This window comes from Emys orbicularis (assembly GCF_028017835.1).
Source record: "Emys orbicularis isolate rEmyOrb1 chromosome 21 unlocalized genomic scaffold, rEmyOrb1.hap1 SUPER_21_unloc_1, whole genome shotgun sequence".
In the NCBI taxonomy this organism is placed as follows: domain Eukaryota; kingdom Metazoa; phylum Chordata; order Testudines; family Emydidae; genus Emys; species Emys orbicularis.
This window is the reverse complement of record NW_027045151.1, coordinates 420,945-443,494: the sequence shown is the minus strand read 5'-3', so window position 1 is coordinate 443,494 and position 22,550 is coordinate 420,945. Positions and strand designations below refer to the sequence as shown.

Genomic DNA, 22,550 nt, shown 5'->3' with positions numbered 1-22,550 from the left:
ACTAGGGAGTGGGGGCTCTGTGGGGGGGTGTTGGGCAGTTGTGGAGGGGCTGTGGGCGGGGGGGGGGGTGCAGGGCATTTGTGGAGGAGGCCTGGGGGGCGCTGGGCATAGCGGGTCCAGGGGGCTCTGGCCATAGGGAGTCAAGGGGTGTTGGGCGGGGGGGGGGCTGTGTGGTGTGGCATGGGGCCCGCCCCCCGAGGGGAAGGGGCATGCTGGCAGCACAGGGCCGGGCAGGCCAGTGTGCGTCTGGCAACGGCTGGTTTGTAACTAGTGCCCTGAACTGGGCTGGGCGAAGCGGGGCTGCCCCTGCCGTGACCCATTGCCCCCGGCTGGCCCCTCGCTCCGGGGACTGACCTCCCCGCGCCAGGCTCCACTGCCCCCACGGGGGCCCACGGATATGTTGGGAGCCAGGCCCACAAAAGGTTAATCCGGCCCTGTGCAGGGGAAACTGAGGCACGGGTCACTGGCACAGCTAGGCCGAGAACCAGGGTCTGTGGAGTCTGCTAGGCCACGGGCACCTAGGCTGGCGGGGGGGGGCAGGGGGAGGGGTTGTGATGGGATGTGCTGTAGTAAAAGGCTGAAATTGAGGGGCCACCGTCTCACGGGCGCTGTACAGACCCGTCCCCGGCCAAGATTGTGCAGCTCCTGGCATGACGGGGGGGGGCCCCAATCTTGGTCGGGGAGGGGTCTGCATAGCAGCCAGTGTGGCAGGGGAGCCCCCCCCTCCAAACAGGGTGAGAGACCTTTCCTGCCCCGAACAGCTCAGAATCTAAATACACAGAAGATGGGGACACTGAGGCAGAGCTCTTGGTGGACAAAGGAGGGGGAAACTGAGTCACAGCCGGGCAAAGGGGCCGAGTCCAGATCTCTGGGGGGCTGGGCATCTCCCCCACCCCTCACTGCCCCGGGAATAGCACTCAGCTCCCGGGGGTCCCCCCAGCTCAGTGCATGCAGGCCCAGAGACCCCCAGTGGCCCCTGAGCACCCGAGGCAGCCTGGATCCCGCCGGGATCCCCCCACCCCAGGGACCTTCGCTAACGAGCCTGACTTGGAGATGGGTCCAGGGACCGAAGGGTGAATTAACGGGACCCCTGGGGAGCCCAGAGCCCCCAGCCCGGCACTGGAAAAACAGAGCTAATGAGAGAAAGTTAATCACTGAGCTGGGACCAGAGAGCGTCTGAGTGGGACAGAGCCAGGGGGCTGGGGGCCAGGACTCCTGGGTTCTCTCCCCGGCTCTGGGAGTGGAGTGGGGTCTAGTGGGTCAGAGCGGGGGGCCAGGACTCCTGGGTTCTCTCCCTAGCATCACAATGGGTGTGAGAACCAACTGGAAAGCCCTTGCTGAAGTAAGCTGGGGTGCAGGAGTTGGCTGGCCCGGAGCTGGGAAGGTCTCCGTTCGTTGTGGGAAGAGTAGTAGGTTGTTATCCTTGTTGAGTCCGGCTACTAGCCACAGGCCGGTTGGCTAGCACAGCCAGGAGCCTGCTCTTCCTGGTTGTCGTTTCGGACCCGCTGGGATGGCGGGTACGTGACACTTCCCAGGGCTGCAGAGGCCGAGAAAGCCGAAAGCCCACCGGGCAATCGCTGAAATGCAGCTGCCTCTGGGGTGGAGCGAGCTACTTGTCCTGCTCTCCGCAGTACTGCGCCCCCTAGCGCCCAGCCCTGACTGCCAGGGGAGAGTGCCCCTGCCAAGCACCCCCTCCCAGCAGCGCAGTGCCCCCTAGTGCGGCGTTGCGGGGTTCGGGCAGCAGTGACTGTACGGCAGTAGTAGTAGTAGGTTGTTACCCCTGTGCTGGGCAGGGCTTAGCAGAATTCCCAGAATTCCACTGCAGGTCCCGCCCTCCTCCCCCCCAAGGCGACCCACTCATCCAATCAGAAGGCACAAGTCACAGCATGTGGCTTGCTGGAGGGGGTGTCACAGGTCATGGGGAGCCAATTGGGGAAAGGGAGGGGGAGGGCGGGGAAGGGCTGGGGGTTGGTGCTATGAAAGGACACCCCACAGTAACACCCTGCAACAACACATGCCATGACCACACCCCACTGCAACAACACCCACCCCAACACCAACACACCCACCCCACAACACCACACACTGCAACAACACCCACCCCGCAGTGCAACAACACCCCACAATAACACCCACTGCAACAACACACCCACACTGCAACAACACCCCACACTAACACCCACTGCAACTGTATGTTGTTGCGCTGGGAGTTGTTGCAGTGGGTGTTACTGTGGGGTGTTGTTGCAGTGTGGAGTGTTGTGGTGTGGGTGTGTTGTTGCAGTGTGAGTTGTTTCAGTGGGTGTTAATGTGGGGTGTTGTTGCAGTGTGGAGTGTTGTGGTGTGGGTGTGTTGTTGCAGTGTGAGTTGTTTCAGTGGGTGTTAATGTGGGGTGTTGTTGCACTCCCCCCACCCCAGGACCCCCTGGCTGCACTGCCGGCTCCGCCAGGCAGACAATCGCCTCCCAGCAGGGCCAGTGAGCGCGGCCGGGAGGTGGAGAGTGGGGGAGTGGGTCTGGGGGGGGGGGGCGCTGGGCTGTGAGGGGACGGGGAGGATCTGTGGGGGGGGGCACTAGGGAATGGGGGCTCTGTGGGGGGTGTTGGGCAGTTGTGGAGGGGCTGTGGGCAGGGGGGGGGGGTGTGCAGGGCGCTGGGCATTTGTGGAGGAGGCCTGGGGGGCGCTGGGCATAGCGGGTCCAGGGGGCTCTGGCCATAGGGAGTCAACACCACAACACCACACACTGCAACAACACCCACCAACACTGGAACAACATCCCACAGTAACACCCATGCAGCAATAACTCCCAGTGCAACAAAATACAGAGCCTGCAACAACACCCACTGCAACAACACATACAACACACACCGCAACAACACCCACCCACACTGCAACAACAACCCCGCAGTGCAACAACACCCCACAATAACACCCACTGCAACAACTCCCAGCGCAACAACATACAGAGCCTGCAACAACATCCACTGCAACAGCACACCCACACCACAACACCACACCCCACAACAACACCCACCCCCACAGCACAACACCCCACAATAATACCCACGCTGCAACAATTCCCAGCGTAACAACATACAGAACCTGCAACAACATCCACTGCAACAAGACACCCAACACCCAGTGCAACAACACACCCACACCACAACACCACACACCGCAACAACCACCTCACTGCAACAACACCCACTCCCACAGCGCAACACCCCACAATAACACCACGCTGCAACAACACCCATGGCAACAACATACAGAGCCTGCAACAACCTCCACTGTAACAACACACCCACCCACACTGCAACAACATCCCCACAACAATACACTGCAACAAACACCTCTGCAACAACACTTACACAGCTCACAACACACAACGCAAAACCACACACACACTGCACCCCCTGCAAAAACACAAGATGGGGCAAGTGATGGGTGGGGGGGAGCCAGCGGAGTCTCGGGGCACAGGGCGAGCAGAGCAGGCCGGGGCCCTTCTGAGCATGGGCCCGGCTCCATGGCGCCATTGTACCCCGGGACGGCTAACACTGAGCTCTCCCGGGGATCGACGGGGCCTATCTTAGCGCTCTGTTCCCCGAGCCGAGCCGGCCAAAGTCCTTCCAGAACGGGATCGTCCAGAGGGGGCAATGACCCCCCACCCTAAAACAATTGTTTGAGATTGGGAGGAATAAACACTAGGGTGCGTTTTTATTAGATTCTTGGCCCAGACGCTGTAAAACGTCCCCACACTTACGTCAGGTTGGAAGTGATCTCCAGAGGCGACCGCAGAGCCGTACCTGGGACCCCACACGTCCGTTCCCATCCTGGGACCCCACAACGTACCTGGGACCCCACAACGTTCCCATCCTGGGACCCCACATGTCCGTTCCCATCCTGGGACCCCACAACGTACCTGGGACCCCACAACGTTCCCATCCTGGGACCCCACACGTCTGTTTCCATCCTGGGACCCCACAATGTTCCTGGGACCCCACAACGTTCGCATCCTGGGACCCCACAACGTACCTGGGACCCCACACGTCCGTTCCCATCCCGGGACCCCATAATGTTTCCATCCCGGCACCCCACAACGTTCCCATCCTGGGACCCCACAATGTACCCAGGACCCCACATGTCCGTTCCCATCCCAGGACCCCACAACGTTCCCATCCTGGGACCCCACATGTCCGTTCCCATCCCAGGACCCCACAACGTTCCCATCCTGGGACCCCACATGTCCATTCCCATCCCAGGACCCCACAACGTTCCCATTCCCATCCTGTTTGCAGCCACCCACCCCCCAGCTTTGGGGGGAACCCAGTCGGATCAGAGGAAGCCGGGGGAAGGGGCGAGCGAGAGCCTGCACCCATTCGATTGCACTTGGTGGCAAGAGGGAAAAAACTGAAAAATGGAGAAAAGTTTCTTGCAAGGCTAGTTCGGGGGAAGGACTCAGGAGCTCAGTCCGTCACAAGGGTCCCAGCCCGAAGCTGGGTCCGAGCACGAGACCCCGGCAAATTGCAGCCACCTCTGGGGTGCAGCGCGGCGGCTGTTAACGGAAGGGCCAAGGACAGCAGGGGCCCCGCATGAGATTGAAAGGGGGCTTTCAAAACCACAGTGTCCTCCTGCATCAGCCCCCTGCCCCATGGCGCCCCCCAGCCTCCGGCCCTGACTGCCAGGGGAGAGCGCCCCCCACCCAGCCCCCTGCCCCATGGCGCCCCCAGCGCCTGGCCCTGACTGCCAGCGGAGAGCGCCCCCCAGCACCCAGCCCTAGCTGGGATCCTCAGACCCCCCCCCCCTTCCAGGCCCAGGGAACCCAGGCGTCCGGGCAGCTCCGGGAAAAACAAGCCCTGTCGCCTATCTCTGCCGCCCCCCGGGGAGTGACGCAGGGCCAACGGGGAGAACCCAGGCGTCCGGGCTCCCAGACCCGCCCCCTCCAACCACTAGCCCCCCTCCCCTCTCAGGGCCGGGGAGAGAACCCAGGAGTCCTGCAGCAGGGGAAGGGTTAAACCCGTCCCACACAGGCCCCGCCCATCTGACGTCAGCCCCCCCAGGTCACGCCCCTTTGGTACTTTCATTCAAGATGGTGGCTGGTTCCTTGTGACAGGTAGGAACTTCCTATTCCTCTCCCCCCCCCGCCGGGTGCAATGGAATCTCCCTCCCCCCATAGCAGGGGGGCTGCAGCGCCCCCCCCAGTGCAATGGAATCTCCCTCCCCCATAGCAGGGGGGCAGGGGGGGCTGCAGCGCCCCCCCCAGTGCAATGGAATCTCCCTCCCCCATAGCAGGGGGGCAGCGGGGGCTGCAGCGCCCCCCCCAGTGCAATGGAATCTCCCTCCCCCCATAGCAGGGGGGCAGCGGGGGCGGCAGCGTCCCCCCCCCCAGTGCAATGGAATCTCCCTCCCCCCATAGCAGGGGGGCAGCGGGGGCTGCAGCGCCCCCCCCCCGTGCAATGGAATCTCCCTCCCCCCATAGCAGGGGGGCAGCGGGGGCTGCAGCGCCCCTCGCCAGTGCAATGGAATCTCCCTCCCCCATAGCAGGGGGGGCTGCAGCGCCCCCCCCCAGTGCAATGGAATCTCCCTCCCCCCATAGCAGGGGGGCAGCGGGGGCTGCAGCGCCCCCCCCCCCAGTGCAATGGAATCTCCCTCCCCCCATAGCAGGGGGGGCTGCAGCGCCCCCCCCAGTGCAATGGAATCTCCCTCCCCCCATAGCAGGGGGGCAGCGGGGGCTGCAGCGCCGTCCCCCCAGTGCAATGGAATCTCCCTCCCCCCATAGCAGGGGGGCGGCAGGGGCTGCAGCGCCCCACCAGTGGAATGGAATCTCCCTCCCCCCATTGCAGGGGGGCAGCAGGGGCTGCAGCGCCCCCCCCCCCCTGCGCAATGGAATCTCCCTCCCACCATAGTAGGGGGTGAGTGGGGGCTGCAGTGCCCCCCCCGCGCGCAATGGAATCTTCCACCCCCTGCCCCCATGTTCTATGCAGCTGTTTCCCCAGGTGCCCTGCCCCAGAGCTGGCTGCAGCCAAGCGCCAGGCTGTTGCTCTCTGCCCAGCCGCAGGGTGATGCTTTCACGCTGGGAGTAGCTGGGGGCTGGTTTTCACCCCACGGCTGTACTGGCCCCAAAGACCCCAGTTTTCGGCCACCTCCCCCCCTCCCCACCCCCCGACAGCCCACGCTAGGTGGGTGCTGTCAGCTACAGCCACTGCTGTTCCCTCACTCCCCTCCCGGAGCCAGGGGGAACCCAGGAGTCCAGGCTCCCAACCCCCGTGCTCTAACCACTACACACCACTCCCCCTCCCAGAGCCGGGGAGAGAACCCAGGAGTCCTGGCTCCCAAACCCCCCCCCCCCCGCTCTAACCACTAGACATCACTCCCCTCCCAGAGCCGGGGGGAACCCAGGAGTCCTGGCTCCCAGTCCCCCGCTCTGACCACTAGACCCCAATCCCCTTCCAGAGCCAGGGAGAACCCAGGTGTCCTGGCTTCCAGCCTCCCCCCCCCCCCCAGCTCTAACCCCCAGACCCCACTCAGGATTGAGGGATGCTGGCAGAGCAGGGGGCGAGGGGAGCCTAGGGTTGGGATAGCAGGGGGAAGGTGGAGGTGCGGCAGGGGGCACTGGGCTGCAGGGTGAGTGAGGGGGGGCACCGGGCTGTGGGGTGAGGGTGGGGGGTGGTGTGCTGGGGGATGAGTGGGGGGGGGGGCACCGGGCTGTAGGGTGAGGGCGGGGGGCGCCGTGTGTCTCACTCTGCCCCCTTCTTCCCAGGCTCTGTCCCCCCCCCCACGTTGCCTCCCCCCATGCGGCGCTGCTCGGACTCCTCCTGCCCCGTCACCAATGGCCTGCGCTTGGAGGGCCCGGTGCCCGTGGAGCTGCCCCGGGGGCCGGCGCCGGACGAGAGCCCCGCAGCTGAGGCGGGCCCGGGCGCCGGCACCGGCACCGTCAAGGTCTATCTGCCCAACCAGCAGCGCACCGTGGTGAGGGGCCCCTTCGCCGGGGGGGACGGGGCGGGGGGCCCCAGGGCAGGGGCTGGGAGCAAGCAGGACCCCAGCCAGCCTCTGGCACAAGCTGACTGGACCAAATGACCGGAGGGTAACTAATGTGACGCCAATTTTCAAAAAGGGCTCCAGAGGTGACCCCGGCAACTACAGGCCAGTGAACCTGATTTCAGTACCGGGCAAACTGGTTGAAACTCTAGTAAAGAACAAAACTGTTAGACACAGAGATGAACATAATTTGTTGGGAAAGAGTCAACATGGTTTTAGTAAAGGGAAATCGCGCCTCGCCAATCTACTAGAATTCTTTGCTGGGTCAACAAGCAGGTGGACAAGGGGGATCCAGTGGAGATAGTGTACTTAGATTTTCAGAAAGCCTTTGACAAGGTCCCTCACCAAAGGCTCTTACGCAAAGTGAGCTGTCACGGGATACAAGGGAAGGTCCCCTCATGGATCGGTAACTGGTTAAAAGACAGGAAACAAAGGGAAGGAATAAATGGTCAGTTTTCAGAATGGAGGGGGGTAAATAGTGTGTCCCCCAGGGGTCTGTACTGGGCCCAGTCCTATTCAACACATTCATAAACAATCTGGAAAAAGGGGTAAACAGGGAGGTGGCAAAATTTGCAGATGATACAAAACTACTCAAGATAGTTAAGTCCCAGGCAGACTGCGAAGAGCTACAAAGGGACCGCACAAAACTGGGTGACTGGGCAAGAAAATGGCAGATGAAATTCAATATTGATAAATGCAAAGTGATGCACATCGGAAAACAGAATCCCAACTATACGTATAAAATGTGGGGGTCTAAATTAGCTGTTACCACTCGAGAAAGATCTTGGCGTCATTGTGGAGAGTTCTGTGAAAACATCCACTCAATGTGCAGCGGCAGTGAAAAAAGCGCACAGAATGGTGGGAGTCATTAAGAAAGGGATCGATAATAAGACAGAAAATATCCTATTGCCTCTATATAAATCCACGGTACATGCACACGGCGAATACTGCGGGCAGATGTGGTCGCCCCATCTCAAAAAAGATAGATTGGAATTGGAAAAGGTTCAGAAAAGGGCAACAAAAATGATTAGGGGTCTGGAACGGCTGCCGTATGAGGAGAGATTAATAAGACTGGGACTTTTCAGCTTGGAAAAGAGACAACTAAGGGGAGATATGATCGAGGTCTATAAAATCATGACTGGGGTGGAGAAAGTAAATCAGGACGTGTTATTTACTCCTTCTCATAACACAAGAACTAGGGGCCACCAAATGAAATGAACGGGCAGCAGGTTTAAAACAAACACAAGAAAATATTTTCTCACACAACACACTGACAACCTGTGGAACTCCTTGCCAGAGGGTGTTGTGAAGGCCAAGACTATAACAGGGTTCAAAAGGGAGCTAGACAGATTCATGGAGGATCGGTCCATCAGTGGCTGTTAGCCAGGCTGGGCGTGGATGTTGGCCCCAGCCTCTGTTTGCCAGAAGCTGGGAATGGGCGACAGGGGATGGACACTTGATGATTCCCTGTTATGTTCATTCCCTCTGGGGCACCCAGCATTGGCCACTGTCGGCAGGCAGGATACTGGGCTAGATGGACCTTTATTCTGATCCAGTCTGGCCGTTCTTATGTCTCTCCTCCCCAGCCTCCAGCGCTTTGCACGGCTCCCTAGGCGTGCAGGGAGTGTGAGCACAGACCGTGCAACTGCACACGCGCGTGGCTCACGGAGCACACCTGTGGTGTGCCGGGGAGCGTGAGCACGGTCCGTGCAATTGCATAGGCACGGGTCTTCTTGCACGGCTCCCTCGGTATGTATTGGGTGTGCAGGGGATATGAGCACAGTTAGTGTCATTGCACACGCACACGGCTCATTGCACGGCTCCCTGGGCATGCAGGGGAGCGTGAGCACCGTCCGTGCAATTGCACACGTGTGTGTCTTGTTGCACGGCTCCCCGGGGGTGAGGGGCAGTCCCCGCTCCAGCCGTGCCCTTGCACGAGTGTGGGCGTCTACCTGGCTATGTGGGGGGGGTCCGTTGCAGTCTGTGCAGGGGGAGGGGAGCTGAGCTCACCAGTGCTCTGGGGAGGCAGGAACCGTGTGTAACCCCTCCCCCACGTCAGGTCAACGTGCGGCCGGGAGCCACTGTCTACGATGCCCTGGACAAAGCGCTGAAGGTGCGAGGGCTGAACCAGAACTGCTGCGCGGTGTACCGGCGCCAGGGCGGGTGAGCGGGGCTGCGGGTCGGGAGTGAGGGGCACCGGCAGGGCTGGGGGCTGCGGGTCGGGAGTGAGGGGCAGCGGCAGGGCTGGGGGCCGGGAGTGAGGGGCACCGGCAGGGCTGGGGGGGCTGGGGGTCGGGAGTGAGGGGCAGCGGCAGGGCTGGGGGGGCTGCGGGTCGGGAGTGAGGGGCACCGGCAGGGCTGGGGGGGGGCTGCAGGCCAGGAGTGAGGGGAGCCCGGGGCTGGTTCCGGTTCTGACCTGTCTCTCTGTCAGGACGAAGTTGCTGACCGACTGGGACACGGACATCACCCCGCTGGAGGGGCAGGTTCTCTACGTGGAGGTGCTGGACGAGGTGCCACTCACCATGCACAACTTTGTGAGTCCCAGGAGACCCTACAATAACACACCGGCCCCCGAGAGACCCAACAATAACACCCCGGCCCCCGAGAGACCCTACAATAAATCCCCGTGGTGGCTGTTCCCTGGATGGTGTCTGTCACTCCTCACCCCCCCATCTCTCCGTCTGTCCCCTCAGGTCCGTAAGACGTTTTTCAGCCTGGCCTTCTGCGACTTCTGCCTCAAGTTCCTGTTCCACGGCTTCCGCTGCCAGACGTGCGGCTACAAATTCCACCAGCAATGCAGCAGCCGTGTGCCCAGCATCTGCGTGGACCTGGACGCGGCCCACTGCCCGTGAGTGACCCCCCCCGGATCCCCCTGCAGCCTCCCCCACCCCCCCGCCCCTCCCCTGCAGCCCCCTGGAACCCCCCGACCCCCCAGTCCCGTGCCCAGCATCTGCCTGGACCTGGACGCAGCCCACTGCCCGTGAGTGACCCCCCCCGGATCCCCCTGCAGCCTCCCCCACCCCCCCCCGCCCCTCCCCTGCAGCCCCCCGGAACCCCCCGACCCCCCAGTCCCGTGCCCAGGATCTGCGTGGACCTGGACGCAGCCCACTGCCCGTGAGTGACCCCCCCCGGATCCCCCTGCAGCCTCCCCCACCCCCCCGCCCCTCCCCTGCAGCCCCCCGGATCCCCCCGACCCCCCAGCCGTGTGCCCAGTGTCTGCCTGGACCTGGCCCATCACCCGTGAGTGACACCCCCCCGCCCTCCCTGCCCCTCCCATGCCCTGTACCCAAAGGAGGCAGGCCCACGGGGACCCTCCCTGGCCTGCCATGGGACTAGAGGACCCAGGCGTCCGGGGTGCTAATGGGAAGGGGATGGTGGGAGACATCAGCACAGCTGGGTGTGTGATGGGGGAGCCCAGGGCTGGGCGAACAGGGGGCTGCGGGTCGGGAGCGAGGGGCACCGGCAGGGCTGGGCTGGCAGGGGCTGCAGGACGGGAGTGAGGGGCATCTGAACCCCACATTCTCTCTCTCCCCCCCCCCCGCAGGATTTACAGCCACGACCCCTACCCCGACGTGCAGGGGCAGGATTCCCCCTCGGCCCGGCCCGGCCTGGCCCCCCTAACGCCGCAGCCCACCAGGTACGGGCGCCCCCCAGTCCCACCCCAGGAAGTTTCTGGAGGGGACAAAGCTTGTGGGGGGATGGGGGGGACTGACACAGAGGCCGGGTCACCGATCCAGAGCGACCGGGGGCAGGGGCTGTGTAAACGGGGCGGCCGGAAGCAATCTGGTGTCATGCGTTTCCGTGGAAACCTGGATGCCTGGGCGCGAAGGGGGTGGGCTGACGGGCTGGGGGGCAGCGACCCTGAAGGACCTTTGGGGGGCTGCATCAAAGGGCTGATGGGATCCCGGGGGAGCTCTGGGGGTGACCGCGGCCGGGACCCTGCGGCCCCCGATTCGGGGAGGAGGGGATTGGTCGGGGAGGGGAGGAGGAAGGGGCTGGGCCCCCCCTGCCCACGAGCGAGGGACTCCGGGAGGTCTGTCCCTTGGGTGCAGAGAGGGGAAGGGAGCTGCTGACCCAGCTCTCGTCTGCCTGTGCCCCCCCCCCACACCCTCCACCAGCTCCCACCAGCAGTGCCTGAGCCCCGACGCCTTCAGCTTCCCGGACCCCCCCGGCGGGGGGCAGCCCCTCCAGCGCCACCGCTCCACCTCCACCCCCAACGTGCACATGGTGAGCACGGCCGACCCCGGGGACGCCGCCGCCCGGCAGGTGAGAGCCCGGCAGGGCGGGGAATGGGGCCCGGGGCCTGGCCCGGCTCCCATCGGCCCCAGGGCAGGGACTGGCTGGCTCGGGGTGGGGGGGGGAATGGGGCCCAGGACCCAAGGGGGGCCAGCGAGTGTGGGCAGCGGGGGGGCTGGGGGAAGGGGCCAGGAATTGGGGGTTGCGCCCGCCGGCAGGGGGCGCGGAGACGGGGACCCGCGGACAGACGGATGCCCACGGCCCCGGACGGACAGACCCTGGCGGGCGCGTTTCCTCTCGAGGTCTCTGAGCTCTTCCCCGCTTTTTCAGATCGCAGCCATGAGTTTCATCACAGACGGTGAGAACCCCAGAGATCGGGGGGCGCTGTGCTGCAGGGGGAGGCGGGGAGGCACGGTGCTGCTGGGGGCGGGGGGGGGTTCAGGGGGCACAGTGCTGCAAGGGGTGGGCAGGGGGTTCGGTGGGGGGTGTAGTGCTGCAGGGGGCTCAGGGGGCGCTGGGCTGCGGGGGATGGGTGGGGAGTTCGGTGGGGGGCACCGTGCTGCTGGGGGCGGGTGGGGGTTCAGGGGGCGCTGTGCTGCGGGGGGTTCGGTGGGGGGCGTAGTGCTGCAGGGGCCAGGAGGGGGGCATGGTGCTGCCGGGGGCGGGGGGGGCTCGGGGGGGGTTGGGGGCTGAGTGGGGGGCGGGGGGCTGCTCTGGGGTCCCTGGCTCACTCCACTCTCTCTGCCCAGCGCCAGCCAGGGGGGAAGGGTTTCCCCCAGATCCCAGCCCCGCCCAGGAGCCTCCCGGGCGCTGCGAGGCCCCCTCCAAGTCGCCCCCGCAGCCCCCCAAGGAGCGGAAGGGGTCAGCGTCGTCGGCCGAGGACAAGAAGAAGGTGGTGAGTTGGAGGAGGCGGCTAGGGGGGATGTCTGCCCCCCCAGTGTCCCTTCCCCCCACAACGCCCTGCCCCTCCCTCATGCCCTCCCCCCAGCCCCCCAATCCTGCCCTACTCCCCCAGCCTTGTACTTCCCTCCCCCTCTCCCACATCGGGCCCCCATCTCCTGCCCCCCACACCTGCTATCTCTGACCCCCGTCCCCACGGCTCCTGACGTGACCCCCCCCACCCCTGAGCCTGTGCCCCCAACTCCATTCCCTGCCCCCTGACTCCTCCACGCCGCCGATGAGGGGCAGGGGCGAGAAAGGCCGGTCGTGCCGGGAGTGTGGGGGGGGGGGGGCGCGGACAGTACCCATCCTGCTCCGGGGCGCCCCACGGGAAGGGTGGGGTCTGGAGAAGAGACAGCTGGTGGTGGCGGGGGGCAGCCCAGAGGCCTTCCCATGAAGCGGGGCTCCAAAGAAGCCGGGGATCGGTCGTTCTCCAGGGATCTGCACCGGGGAAACTGAGGCTGGGTCCGGGGCTGGTGGCGGCGTTTGGCTGAGGCATCCCCCCCAGGCTGGGCAGAGACCGCCCGGGCTGGGGTGTGTTGGGGGAGGGAACGGGACGAGCCCCCCACTGCCCTCTACCCCCCCCCCCCGCCCCCATTGCAGAAGGCCTTGGGCTACCGGGACTCGGGCTACCAGTGGGAGGTGCCCCCGCACGAGGTGATCCTGCTGCGCCGGGTGGGAGCTGGGTCTTCGGCACCGTCTACCAGGGCCGCTGCACGGCCATGTGGCCGTCAAAATCCTCAAGGTGACGCAGCCCACGGCCCAGCAGGTGCAGGCCTTCAAGAACGAGATGCAGGTACTCAGGTAGGAACCCCGGCGTCCGGGAGGGGCGCTGGCCTCTGAGAGGGGGGCAGGAGGGACCCCGGCATCCAGCGGGGACCCAGAGTCCGGAGGCGGGTGGCAGGGAGGGACGCTGGCCTCTGGGGAAGCAGGAGGGATCCCGTTATCCAGGGGGAACCCTGGCGTCCGGGTGGGGCTGGAAGGACCCTGGAGTCCGGGGTGTGCAAAGGCAGACTGGGGAGGGGGCCCCGGTGTCAGGGTTGGTAGGCCGGAAGGAGGGACCCAGGCATCCAGGGGTTCTGGAGCAAGAGGAGGGACTCCGGCTTCCAGGGGGTTACCAGTTTGCAGGGGACCCAGGAGTCCGGGGATGGCAGTCGGGGGCACCCAGGTGTCCGGGCTTGGCGGTTTGCAGCGGGAGGGACCCAGGCGTCCGGAGGTGGTGGTCAGGGGGAACCAGTATCTGGGGGTGGTGGTTTGGGGCAAAAGAGACCCCGGTGTCTGGGGGACCGGTCTGGGGTGGGGGCCAGGCGTCCAGGGATGGTGTTGGGGGAGGGACCCAGGCATCCGGGGGTACCAGTCTTGGGGGGAACCAGGCCTCCGGAGACAGTGTTGGGGGAGGGACCCACGCATCCAGGGGTACCAATCTGGAGGGGACCCAGGCGTCCAGGGATGGTGTTAGGGGAGGGACCCAGGTGTCTGGGGGAGGCAGTTTGCAGCGGGAGGGACCCAGGCGTCCGGGGGTACCAGTCTGGGGGGGAACCAGGCCTCCGGGGACGGACCCAGGCATCCGGGGGTGATGGGCCGGGGGGGGGGAACGACAGACCCCAGCGCCTGCTCCCCCAGTGACACACACACACCCCCCCCGGCCCCTGCAGGCGGACGCGTCACGTCAACGTGCTGCTGTTCATGGGGTTCATGACGCGGCCGAGTTTCGCCATCATCACGCAGTGGTGCGAGGGCAGCAGCCTGTACCGGCACCTGCACGTCTGCGAGACCCGGCTGGACGCCCCCGCCCGCACCGAGGTGGCGCGCCAGACGGCCCAGGGCATGGAGTGAGTCCGGGGGGGGCAGGGGGCGGGCACTAGGGGAATATCAGGGGGCTGCTGTGGGGACGGGGGGTCAAGGGAAGGAGCTGGCACGATGGGGGGCAGGGAACTGGCCTGATGGGTGGTTGGGGGGGCTATGAGTGAGTGGGGGAGCTGGCGCAGTGGGGGGCTGACAATGGGGGAGGGGTGGGGGGCAGGGGGCGGGCAGTATGGGAATATGGGGGGCTGCTATGGGGTGGGGTGGGTCAAGGGAAGGGGCTGGGGTGGTTGGGGGGCTATGGAGGAGTGGGGGGCTGCCAGGGGTGGAGGGGCAGGGAGTACTGGCGGGGGGGCTGGTGTTATGGGAATATGGGGGGCTGGCGCGGGGGGGGGCACTGCTCATAGGGGGCTCCCCCCACTTTCTCTCCCCTCGCTAGTTATCTTCATGCCAAGAACATCATTCACCGGGACCTGAAATCCAACAGTATCCTACCGCCCCCCATGCCGGGCTCCAATGGTGGCAGGGCCGGGGGAATGAGGGGGGGGGCGTATCCAAGATGGCGGCAGGGCCGGGGGAATGGGGGGGGCGTATCCAAGATGGCGGCAGGGCTGGAGGAATGCGGGGGGGAATCCAAGATGGCGGCAGGCCCGGGGGAATGGGGGGGGCTTATCCAAGATGGCGGCAGAGCCGGGGGAATGGGGGGGCGGCAGGGGTGTTTCCTGGGGGGGTCTGTGCTGTGGGGCGCTGTGGGGGAGGGGACCTGCGGGGTTGTCCCTGAGGTGGGGGTGGCTGTGGGGGGCTCGTTGGTGCCGGTTGCCCCCTAACCTCCCCCCCAGACATCTTCCTGCACGAGGGGCTGACGGTGAAGATCGGTGACTTCGGCCTGGCCACGGTGAAAACGCACTGGAGTGGGGCCCGCCGGGTCGAGCAGCCCCGGGGCTCCGTGCTCTGGATGGTGAGAGCTCCACGGCGCCCCATAGCGCCCTGCTGACCCCCACAGCACCCTGCCAAGCCCCATGGCGCCCCATAGAGCCCTTCTGACCCACAGCACCCTGCCGAGCCCCACGGCGCCCCATAGCGCCCTGCTGACCCCCATAGCGCCCTGCTGAGCCCCATGGTGCCCCACAGCGCCCTGCCGAGCCCCACGGCACCCCACAGCGCCCTGCTGACCCCCATAGAGCCCTGCTGAGCCCCACGGCACCCTGCTGACCCACAGCGCCCTACCGAGCCCCACAGTGCCCCTACAGCGCCCTGCCGAGACCCACGGTGCCCCCATAGCACCCTGCCGAGCCCCACAGCACCCCATAGCGTCCTGCTGATCCCCATAGCGCCCTGCTGACCCCCACAGTGCCCCATAGCACCCTGCTGACCCCACAGTGCCCTGCCGAGCCCCACAGTGCCCCCATAGCTCCCTGCCGACCCCCATAGTGCCCCATAGCACTCTGCTGGCCCCCATAGCGCCCTGCTGACCCCCACGGCGCCCTGCCGACCCCCATAGTGCCCCATAGCACTCTGCTGGCCCCCATAGCGCCCTGCTGACCCCCACGGCGCCCTGCCGACCCCCATAGTGCCCCATAGCACTCTGCTGGCCCCCATAGCTCCCTACTGACCCCCATGGTGCCGCATAGCGCCTTGCTGAACCCACTACCCCTCCGTTGCACCCCCTGCCCCAGCTGCGGGGCTCTGTGCTCTGAATGGTGAAATCCTCCCTGTGCCCCATAGAGCCCCACTGTCACCCGTCCCGCCCATTCCGCCCCCCAGCCCCTAACGGTGTATCCCTGCAGGCGCCCGAGGTGATCCGCATGCAGGACAGCAGCCCCTACAGCTTCCAGTCCGACGTCTACGCCTACGGGGTGGTTCTGTTCGAGCTCACCACGAGCAGCCTCCCCTACGGGCACGTCCGCAGCCGTGACCAGGTACCGCCCGGCGCCCCCCTGTGCCCCCCCATAACCCTCCCCGACCCCCTCCCCCCAGCATCCCTCCCTGCCAAGCCACAGCCTCCCCTAGGGGCACGTCCGCAGCCGTGACCAGGTACCGCCCGGCGCCCCCCTGTGCCCCCCCATAACCCTCCTCGACCCCCACCCCCCAGCACCCCTGTGCCCCCCCGCAACCCTCCCCGACCCCCTCCCCCCAGCATCCCTCCCTGCCAACCCACAGCCTCCCGTACGGGCACGTCCGCAGCCGCGACCAGGTACCGCCTGCCCCCCCGCGCCCCCTTGTGCCCCCCCGCAGCCCTCCTCGACCCCCCCCCAGCACCCCTGTGCCCCCCTGCAACCCTCCCCTCCCCCCTCCCCCCAGCATCCCTCCCTGCCAACCCACAGCCTCCCCTACGGGCACGTCTGCAGCCGCGACCAGGTACCGCCCGTGCCTCCCAGCGCCCCCTTGTGCCCCCCCGCAGCCCTCCTCGACCCCCAGCACCCCTGTGCCCCCCCACAACCCTCCCCGACCCCCACCCCCCAGCACCCCTCATTGCCAACCCACAGCCTCCCCTACAGGCACGTCCGCAGCCGCGACCAGGTACCACCCGGCGCCCCTCTGTGCCCCCCCGCAACCCTCCCCGACCCCCTCCTCCCAGCATCCCTCCCTGCCAACCCACAGCCTCCCCTACGGGCACGTCCACAGCCGCGACCAGGTACCGCCCGGCGCCCCTCGACCTGCACCCCCCGCTGCCGACTGCAGCCCCCTGGCGCCCCTCACCGCCGACTGCAGCCCCCTGGCACCCTCTGCTGCCGACTGCAGCCCCCCATGTCCACCGGCGCCCCTCGTGCCTGACCCACACACCCCCGGCACCCCTCACCGCCGACCCGCAGCCCCTGCTAGCCCAGCCCTGAGCTCCCCCCCACTCTGCCGGTGCCCCTCACTCCCGACCTGCAGCTCCTGGGGTTCTAAATGGGGGTTTGGGGGTGTCCTGGCTCTGACCCAAACCCTCGCCCCCCAGATCCTGTTCATGGTGGGCCGGGGGTACCTGTCACCTGACATGACCCGGGTGCCCAGCACCTGCCCCAAGGCCCTGAAGAGACTCATGATGAACTGCCTGAAATTCAACCGAGACGAGAGACCCCTCTTCCCCAAGGTGAGCGGGGGCAGGGCCCAGACGCCTGGGTTCTCTCCCCGGCCCTGGGAGGGGAGTGGGGTCTGGTGGTTAGAACAGTGGGGCTGGGAGTCAGGACTCCTGGGTTCTCTCCTGGCTCTGGGAGGGGAGTGGGGGCTGGTGGTTAGAGCAGGGGGGTCTGGGAGCCAGGACTCCTGGGTTCTCTCCCTGGCCCTGGGAGGGGAGTGGGGTCTAGTGGGTAGAGTGGGTGGAGAAGGGGGCAGGGAGCCGGGGCTCCTGGGTTCCCTCCCCGGCTCCGGGGGCGGGGGTTGGAGGGACCCGTCTCACCCCCTTTCTCCCCCCAGATCCTGGCCACGGTGGAGCAGCTGCAGCGCCTCCTCCCCAAGCTGGAGCGAAGCATGTCAGAGCCCTCCCTACACCGCGCCTCCCACCCCGACCCCCGCGGCTCCTCCCCCCCGTCGCCCCTGCGCCCCCTGGCCTAGCCCGGACAGACGGACACCCCCGCCCTCGGGGCCAGGAGCTGCCGCTGCTCGGAGCCTCCCCCAGCCTGGGACCCCGGCATCCGGGAGCAACGGTGGGAGAGGGCGGCAAACACACCAAGGGGCTGGGGAGCTCCCCCCCCCCCTCCCCGAACCCCAGGGCCAGCATCGCCCCAGAGGAACTTCCATTGTATGGAGATCGATGTGTGACACCCCCCACCCCGCCCCGCCCAGAGGTGGCTGCATCCCAGCATCAGCCGCGCCGTCCGTTCTATGCGGCCGTTCCCGGCTGCCCTGCCCCAGAGGTGGCTGCATGAACGGCAAGCCGCGGGCTGTTAAATCTCTATTTTAATATATCGGTCTCTGGTTTCTCGGCCTCGCGCCGCATTTCTTTGACATCACAGACGATGGGGACCCACAACAGTGTCACGAGAATCACTAACGGGGAAGGGGAGCAATTCGTGCTCGGCTGCCCCGCCCCCACCCCATCCCCCTTCACAGTGGGAACCGGGGTGGGGGGGCGCAGAAGCTGGGCCGGAGGGGGGAGGGCCCCGATCCTGGGCTCCCTCCTGTGCCCCCCAGGGCCCGATTCGGGGCAGGGGTCGAAGCGTCATGACACAATACGGAAACGACACGCAAACATCACGCGCTGGGGGGGCGTCACGACACAGCGCTGGGGGGCACTCAAAAATATAGAGCGGGCAAGACTCTGAGATCTGTACAGGGAGGCTGATGGGGGGCAGGAAGGTGTTGTGGGGGGGCCACTGGGGAAAGGGAGATGGGCTGGTTTGGTGGTACATGGGGGGCTGTCGGAGGGGGAGGGGGGTGTTGCTGGGGGCAGTGATGTGAGGGTGTTACGGGGGGGCTAGGGTGGATTCGGGGGTGGGGGCTCACAGGGGGCAGCGTGGGGAGGTGTTGCTGGGGGCAGGGATGTGGGGGCTAGGGTGAATTCGGGGGTGGGGGGCTCGCAGGAGGCAGCGTGGGGGGGTGTTGCTGGGGGGCAGAGATTTGGAGGTGTTACGGGGGGCTAGGGTGGATTCGAGGGTGGGGGGCTTGCAGGAGGCAGCGTGGGGGTGTTGCTGGGGGCAGGGATGTGGGGGAGTTACGGGGGCTAGAGTGGATTTGGGGGTGGGGGTCTTGCAGGGGGCAGTGTGGGAGGCTTATGGGGGGCTAGGGTAGATTTGGGGGTGGGGGTGTTGCTGGGGGCAGGGATATGGGGGTGTTACGGGGGCTAGGGTGGATTTGGGGGTGGGGGTCTCGCAGGGGGCAGCGTGGGGGCGTTATGGGGGCTAGGGCGGATTTGGGGGTGGGAGTCTCGCAGGGGGCAGCATGGGGGGTTACGGGGGGCTAGGGTGGATTTGGGGGTGGGGGTCTCATGGGAGGCAGCGTGGGGGGGTTACGGGGGCTAGGGTGGATTTGGGGGTGGAGGCAGCGTGGGGGGTGTTGCTGGGTGGCAGGGATGTGGAGGTGTTATGGGTGGCTAGGGTGGATTCGGGAGCAGGGGCAGCGTGGGGGGTTACAGGGGGCTAGGGTGGATTTGGGGGTGGGGTCTCATGGGAGGCAGCGTGGGGGGGTTATGGGGGCTAGGGTGGATATGGGGGTGGGAGTCTTGCAGGGGGCAGCATGGAGGGTTACGGGGGGCTAGGATGGATTTGGGGGTGGGGGTCTCATGGGAGGCAGCATGGGGGGTTACGGGGGGCTAGGGTGGATTTAGGGGTGGGGGCAGCATGGGGGGGTGTTGCTGGGGGGGCAGGGATGTGGGGGTGTTACGGAGGCCTAGGGTGGATTTGGACAGGGGTCTTGCAGGGGGCAGTGTGGGGGGGTTACGGGGGCTAGGGTGGATTTGGGGGTGGGGGGCTCATGAGAGGCAGTGTGGGGGAGTTATGGGGGGCTAGGGTGGATTTGGGGGTGGGGGGCTCATGGGAGGCAGCGTGGGGGGTTATGGGGGCTAGGGTCTCATGGGAGGCAGCATGGGGGGTTACGGGGGCTAGGGTGGATTTGGGGGTGGGGGGCTCATGGGAGGCAGTGTGGGGGGGTTACGGGGGCTAGGGTGGATTTGGGGGTGGAGGCAGCGTGGGGGGTGTTTCTGGGGGGCAGGGATGTGGGGGTGTTACGGAGGCCTAGGGTGGATTCGGGCAGGGGTCTTGCAGGGGGCAGTGTGGGGGGGTTACGGGGGCTAGGGTGGATTTGGGGGTGGGGGGCTCATGGGAGGCAGTGTGGGGGGGTTATGGGGGGCTAGGGTGGATTTGGGGGTGGGGGCAGCGTGGGGGGTGTTGCTGGGGGGCAGGGATGTGGGGGTGTTATGGGTGGCTAGGGTGGATTCGGGGCGGGGGTATTAATTTCACACACAGCTGCACCCACCCGGCCGTGTCCCGCCCCCCGACAGAGGGCGCATTGTGGGGACCCCGGTGTCCGGGTGGCTGAGCGCAGCGGTTCCGGCGCCAGGCAGCGGCAGGTGCGGGGTGTTCGGCTCCTCGGGGTCCCTGGCGGGGGGGTGGACGGTGCAGCGAGGGGGCGTCATTGGGGTCTCCGGGAAGATCTATGGGGCAGTTGGGGGGTCTCAGGGAGGGGCCACTGGTGTCACGTGGGGGGGATCTCTGGGACTCCCGGGGCGGGAGGGTCTCTGGGGGCAGTGGGAGGGACCCAGTGGTGGCGGGGGGGGGGGGTTGTCTCTGGGGGCAGTGAGGGGGCCCAGGGGGGCTCTGGGGGAAGCGGGGGGGGGTCTCTGAAAAGCAGCAGGGGGGAACTGGGGCAGTGGGGGGGGTCTAGAGGCTGGGGTCGGCAGGGGGGCTCCGGGGGGGTCACTCGGAGAACAGGCTGGGGGGCTCCAGGGGGGTCCGGGGGGTCACTCGGAGAACAGGCTGGCGAAGCTCTGGGGGGGCTCCAGGGGGGTCCGGGGGGTCACTCGGAGAACAGGCTGGCGAAGCTCTGGGGGGGCTCCAGGGGGGTCCGGGGGGTCACTCGGAGAACAGGCTGGCGAAGCTCTGGGGGGGCTCCAGGGGGGTCCGGGGGGTCACTCGGAGAACAGGCTGGCGAAGCTCTGGGGGGGCTCCAGGGGGGTCCGGGGGGTCACTCGGAGAACAGGCTGGCGAAGCTCTGGCGCAGCGACCGGATGGACTCGGCCCGGGCCTCCTCCGGGCTAGCGCTGCCCCGCGCCGGCTCTGCGAGGGGGAAGGAACTGGTCAGAGACTGGGACTTGCTGCGGGGGAGGGGGCCATGGGGGGGGAGGGGAAGGGGGGGAGAGAAAGACACGATTAATCCATGCCAGGCGGTAGCACAGCAGGGGGTGATGCCCCCCCCGCCCCCGGGACAGGCACTGACCCCTCCCGCCCCCCCAGGCGCAGGCCATAAGCGGTGAGGGGGAGACAAGCAGGAGAATGGAGACCCCCCCCATCCGCCCCGCAGGCCCGACCAGGGTGGTTCTATCCCCCCCCCCAAAACTAGCCCCCACTCCCCTCCCAGAGCCAGGGCGAGAACCCAGGCGTCCAGGCTTCCAGCCCCACCCCCCCAGCCCCACTCCCCCCCACTCCCCTCCCAGAGCCAGGAGAGAACCCAGGCGTCCGGGGGGGGGGGGGGACAGGTGGGGGGGCAGGGAGGGTCCTTACTTCATCTGGGGCTGGGGCACCGGCAGCTCCGGGGTGGGTTTCTGAGCCACTTGGGGTTTTCCGTGTGCTGGAGGGGGGCGGCTGCCCCCCTGGGCGCTGGGCCGCGGCTGCTGGGTGGTGGGGGGCGCCGGACGGGGCTGGGGGGGACCCCGCTGGCCGGAGGGCGCCCCCTGGCTGCTCTGCCGGGGCGGCGCTCGCTGCTGGGCCCCCGGGGGGCGCTGCTGGGGCGGCTGCTGAGGCTGGGGAGGGGCCCCCCCGGACTTCGCCTGTGACTGGGGGGACTGACCCCCGGCCCCGGGGCTGGGTCCCCGCTGCGGCTGGGGGGCTGGGGGGGCTCCCCCGCCGGGCTGGGGAGCCCGGGGGCCTTGTGGGAGGCCGGGGCCCGGCTGGCGCTGCTGGGGGGGGCCCATGGGGCGCTGCTGGGGGCCGGTGGGGCTGGGCAGGCGCTGCTGCAGGGGGGGGGGCCGCCGGGCTGGGGGGCCAGGCCGGAGAGCTGCTGCCCCTGTGGGGGGGGTCGTTGCTGGGACGGGGGGCGCTGGGGGTGTGGGGCCGGTGGCTGCGGTCCCCCTGCAAGAGAGAGAGAAACACCGTTAGTGGGGGGGGGCACAGGGGGGGACCATGCTCCAGGGGGCGGGCGGGGGGGCTCAGTGGGGGGCTTTGCGGTGGGGGAGGGGGGCTCAGTGGGGGGCTGTGCGGTCAGTGGGGGGGCTCTGTGGTGGGGGCAAAGGTCTCAGTGGGGGGTGCTGTTCTGTGGGGGGTGGGGGGCTCGGTGGGGGGCAGGGGGCTCAGTGGGGGGGCTGTGCGGTGGCGGCGGGGGGCTCGGTGGGGGGCAGGTGGTTCAGTGGGGGGCTGTGCGGTGGGGGGATCAGTGGGGGGCTCTTCGTTGGGGGGCAGGGGGCTCAGTTGGGGTGCTCTGAGGTGGGGCGGGGGGCTCGGTGGGGGGCAGGGGGTTCAGTGGGTGTGGCCTGTGTGGTGGGGGGGCAGGGGGCTCAGTGGGGGAGCTCTGCGGTGGGGGCGGGGGGCTCGGTAGGGGGCAGGGGGCTCAGGGGGGGGGGCTCTGTGGTGGGGGCGGGGGTTGCTGTTTGCCACCCACCCTGCGGGGGGGGGCCGTTGCTGCGCCGTGGGTCCCTGTCTCTGCCCAGCCGGGGCTCCCTGCGCCTGTAAGAGAAAAGGGGGCATCAGTTGGGGGAGGGGTCATGCCTGGGGGGGTGAGGAAGGGACGTTGGGGGGGAGCCTGAAAGGCTCAGGTAGTGGGGTCACGAAGTCATGAGGGGTGGGGGGTACCTTGGCCGAGCCCCCCCCCCCCCGCACCGGGGATGGGGGTGGGGGAATTTTCTTAACGCTTGGTCTGAATCCTGTGTGGTGCCTCAGTTTCCCCTGGGCGTTGCACGATGACCCAGG

At 67.1% G+C, this 22,550-nt stretch overlaps 1 protein-coding gene across 1 annotated transcript; it reads left to right on the top strand.

Annotated features, from left to right (window-relative positions):
• The first annotated feature begins 6,786 nt into the window (after positions 1–6,786).
• ARAF (A-Raf proto-oncogene, serine/threonine kinase) lies at positions 6,787–17,547 on the top strand. Its single transcript, XM_065422987.1, is given in 17 exon segments — positions 6,787–6,963; positions 9,092–9,195; positions 9,464–9,566; positions 9,726–9,880; positions 10,577–10,669; positions 11,151–11,298; positions 12,018–12,078; positions 12,081–12,163; positions 12,811–12,892; positions 12,895–12,918; positions 12,921–13,011; positions 13,863–14,039; positions 14,450–14,496; positions 14,850–14,968; positions 15,798–15,929; positions 16,952–17,086; positions 17,410–17,547. Coding segments are annotated over 17 exon segments (1,869 nt in total).
• Positions 17,548–22,550: the final 5,003 nt, after the last annotated feature.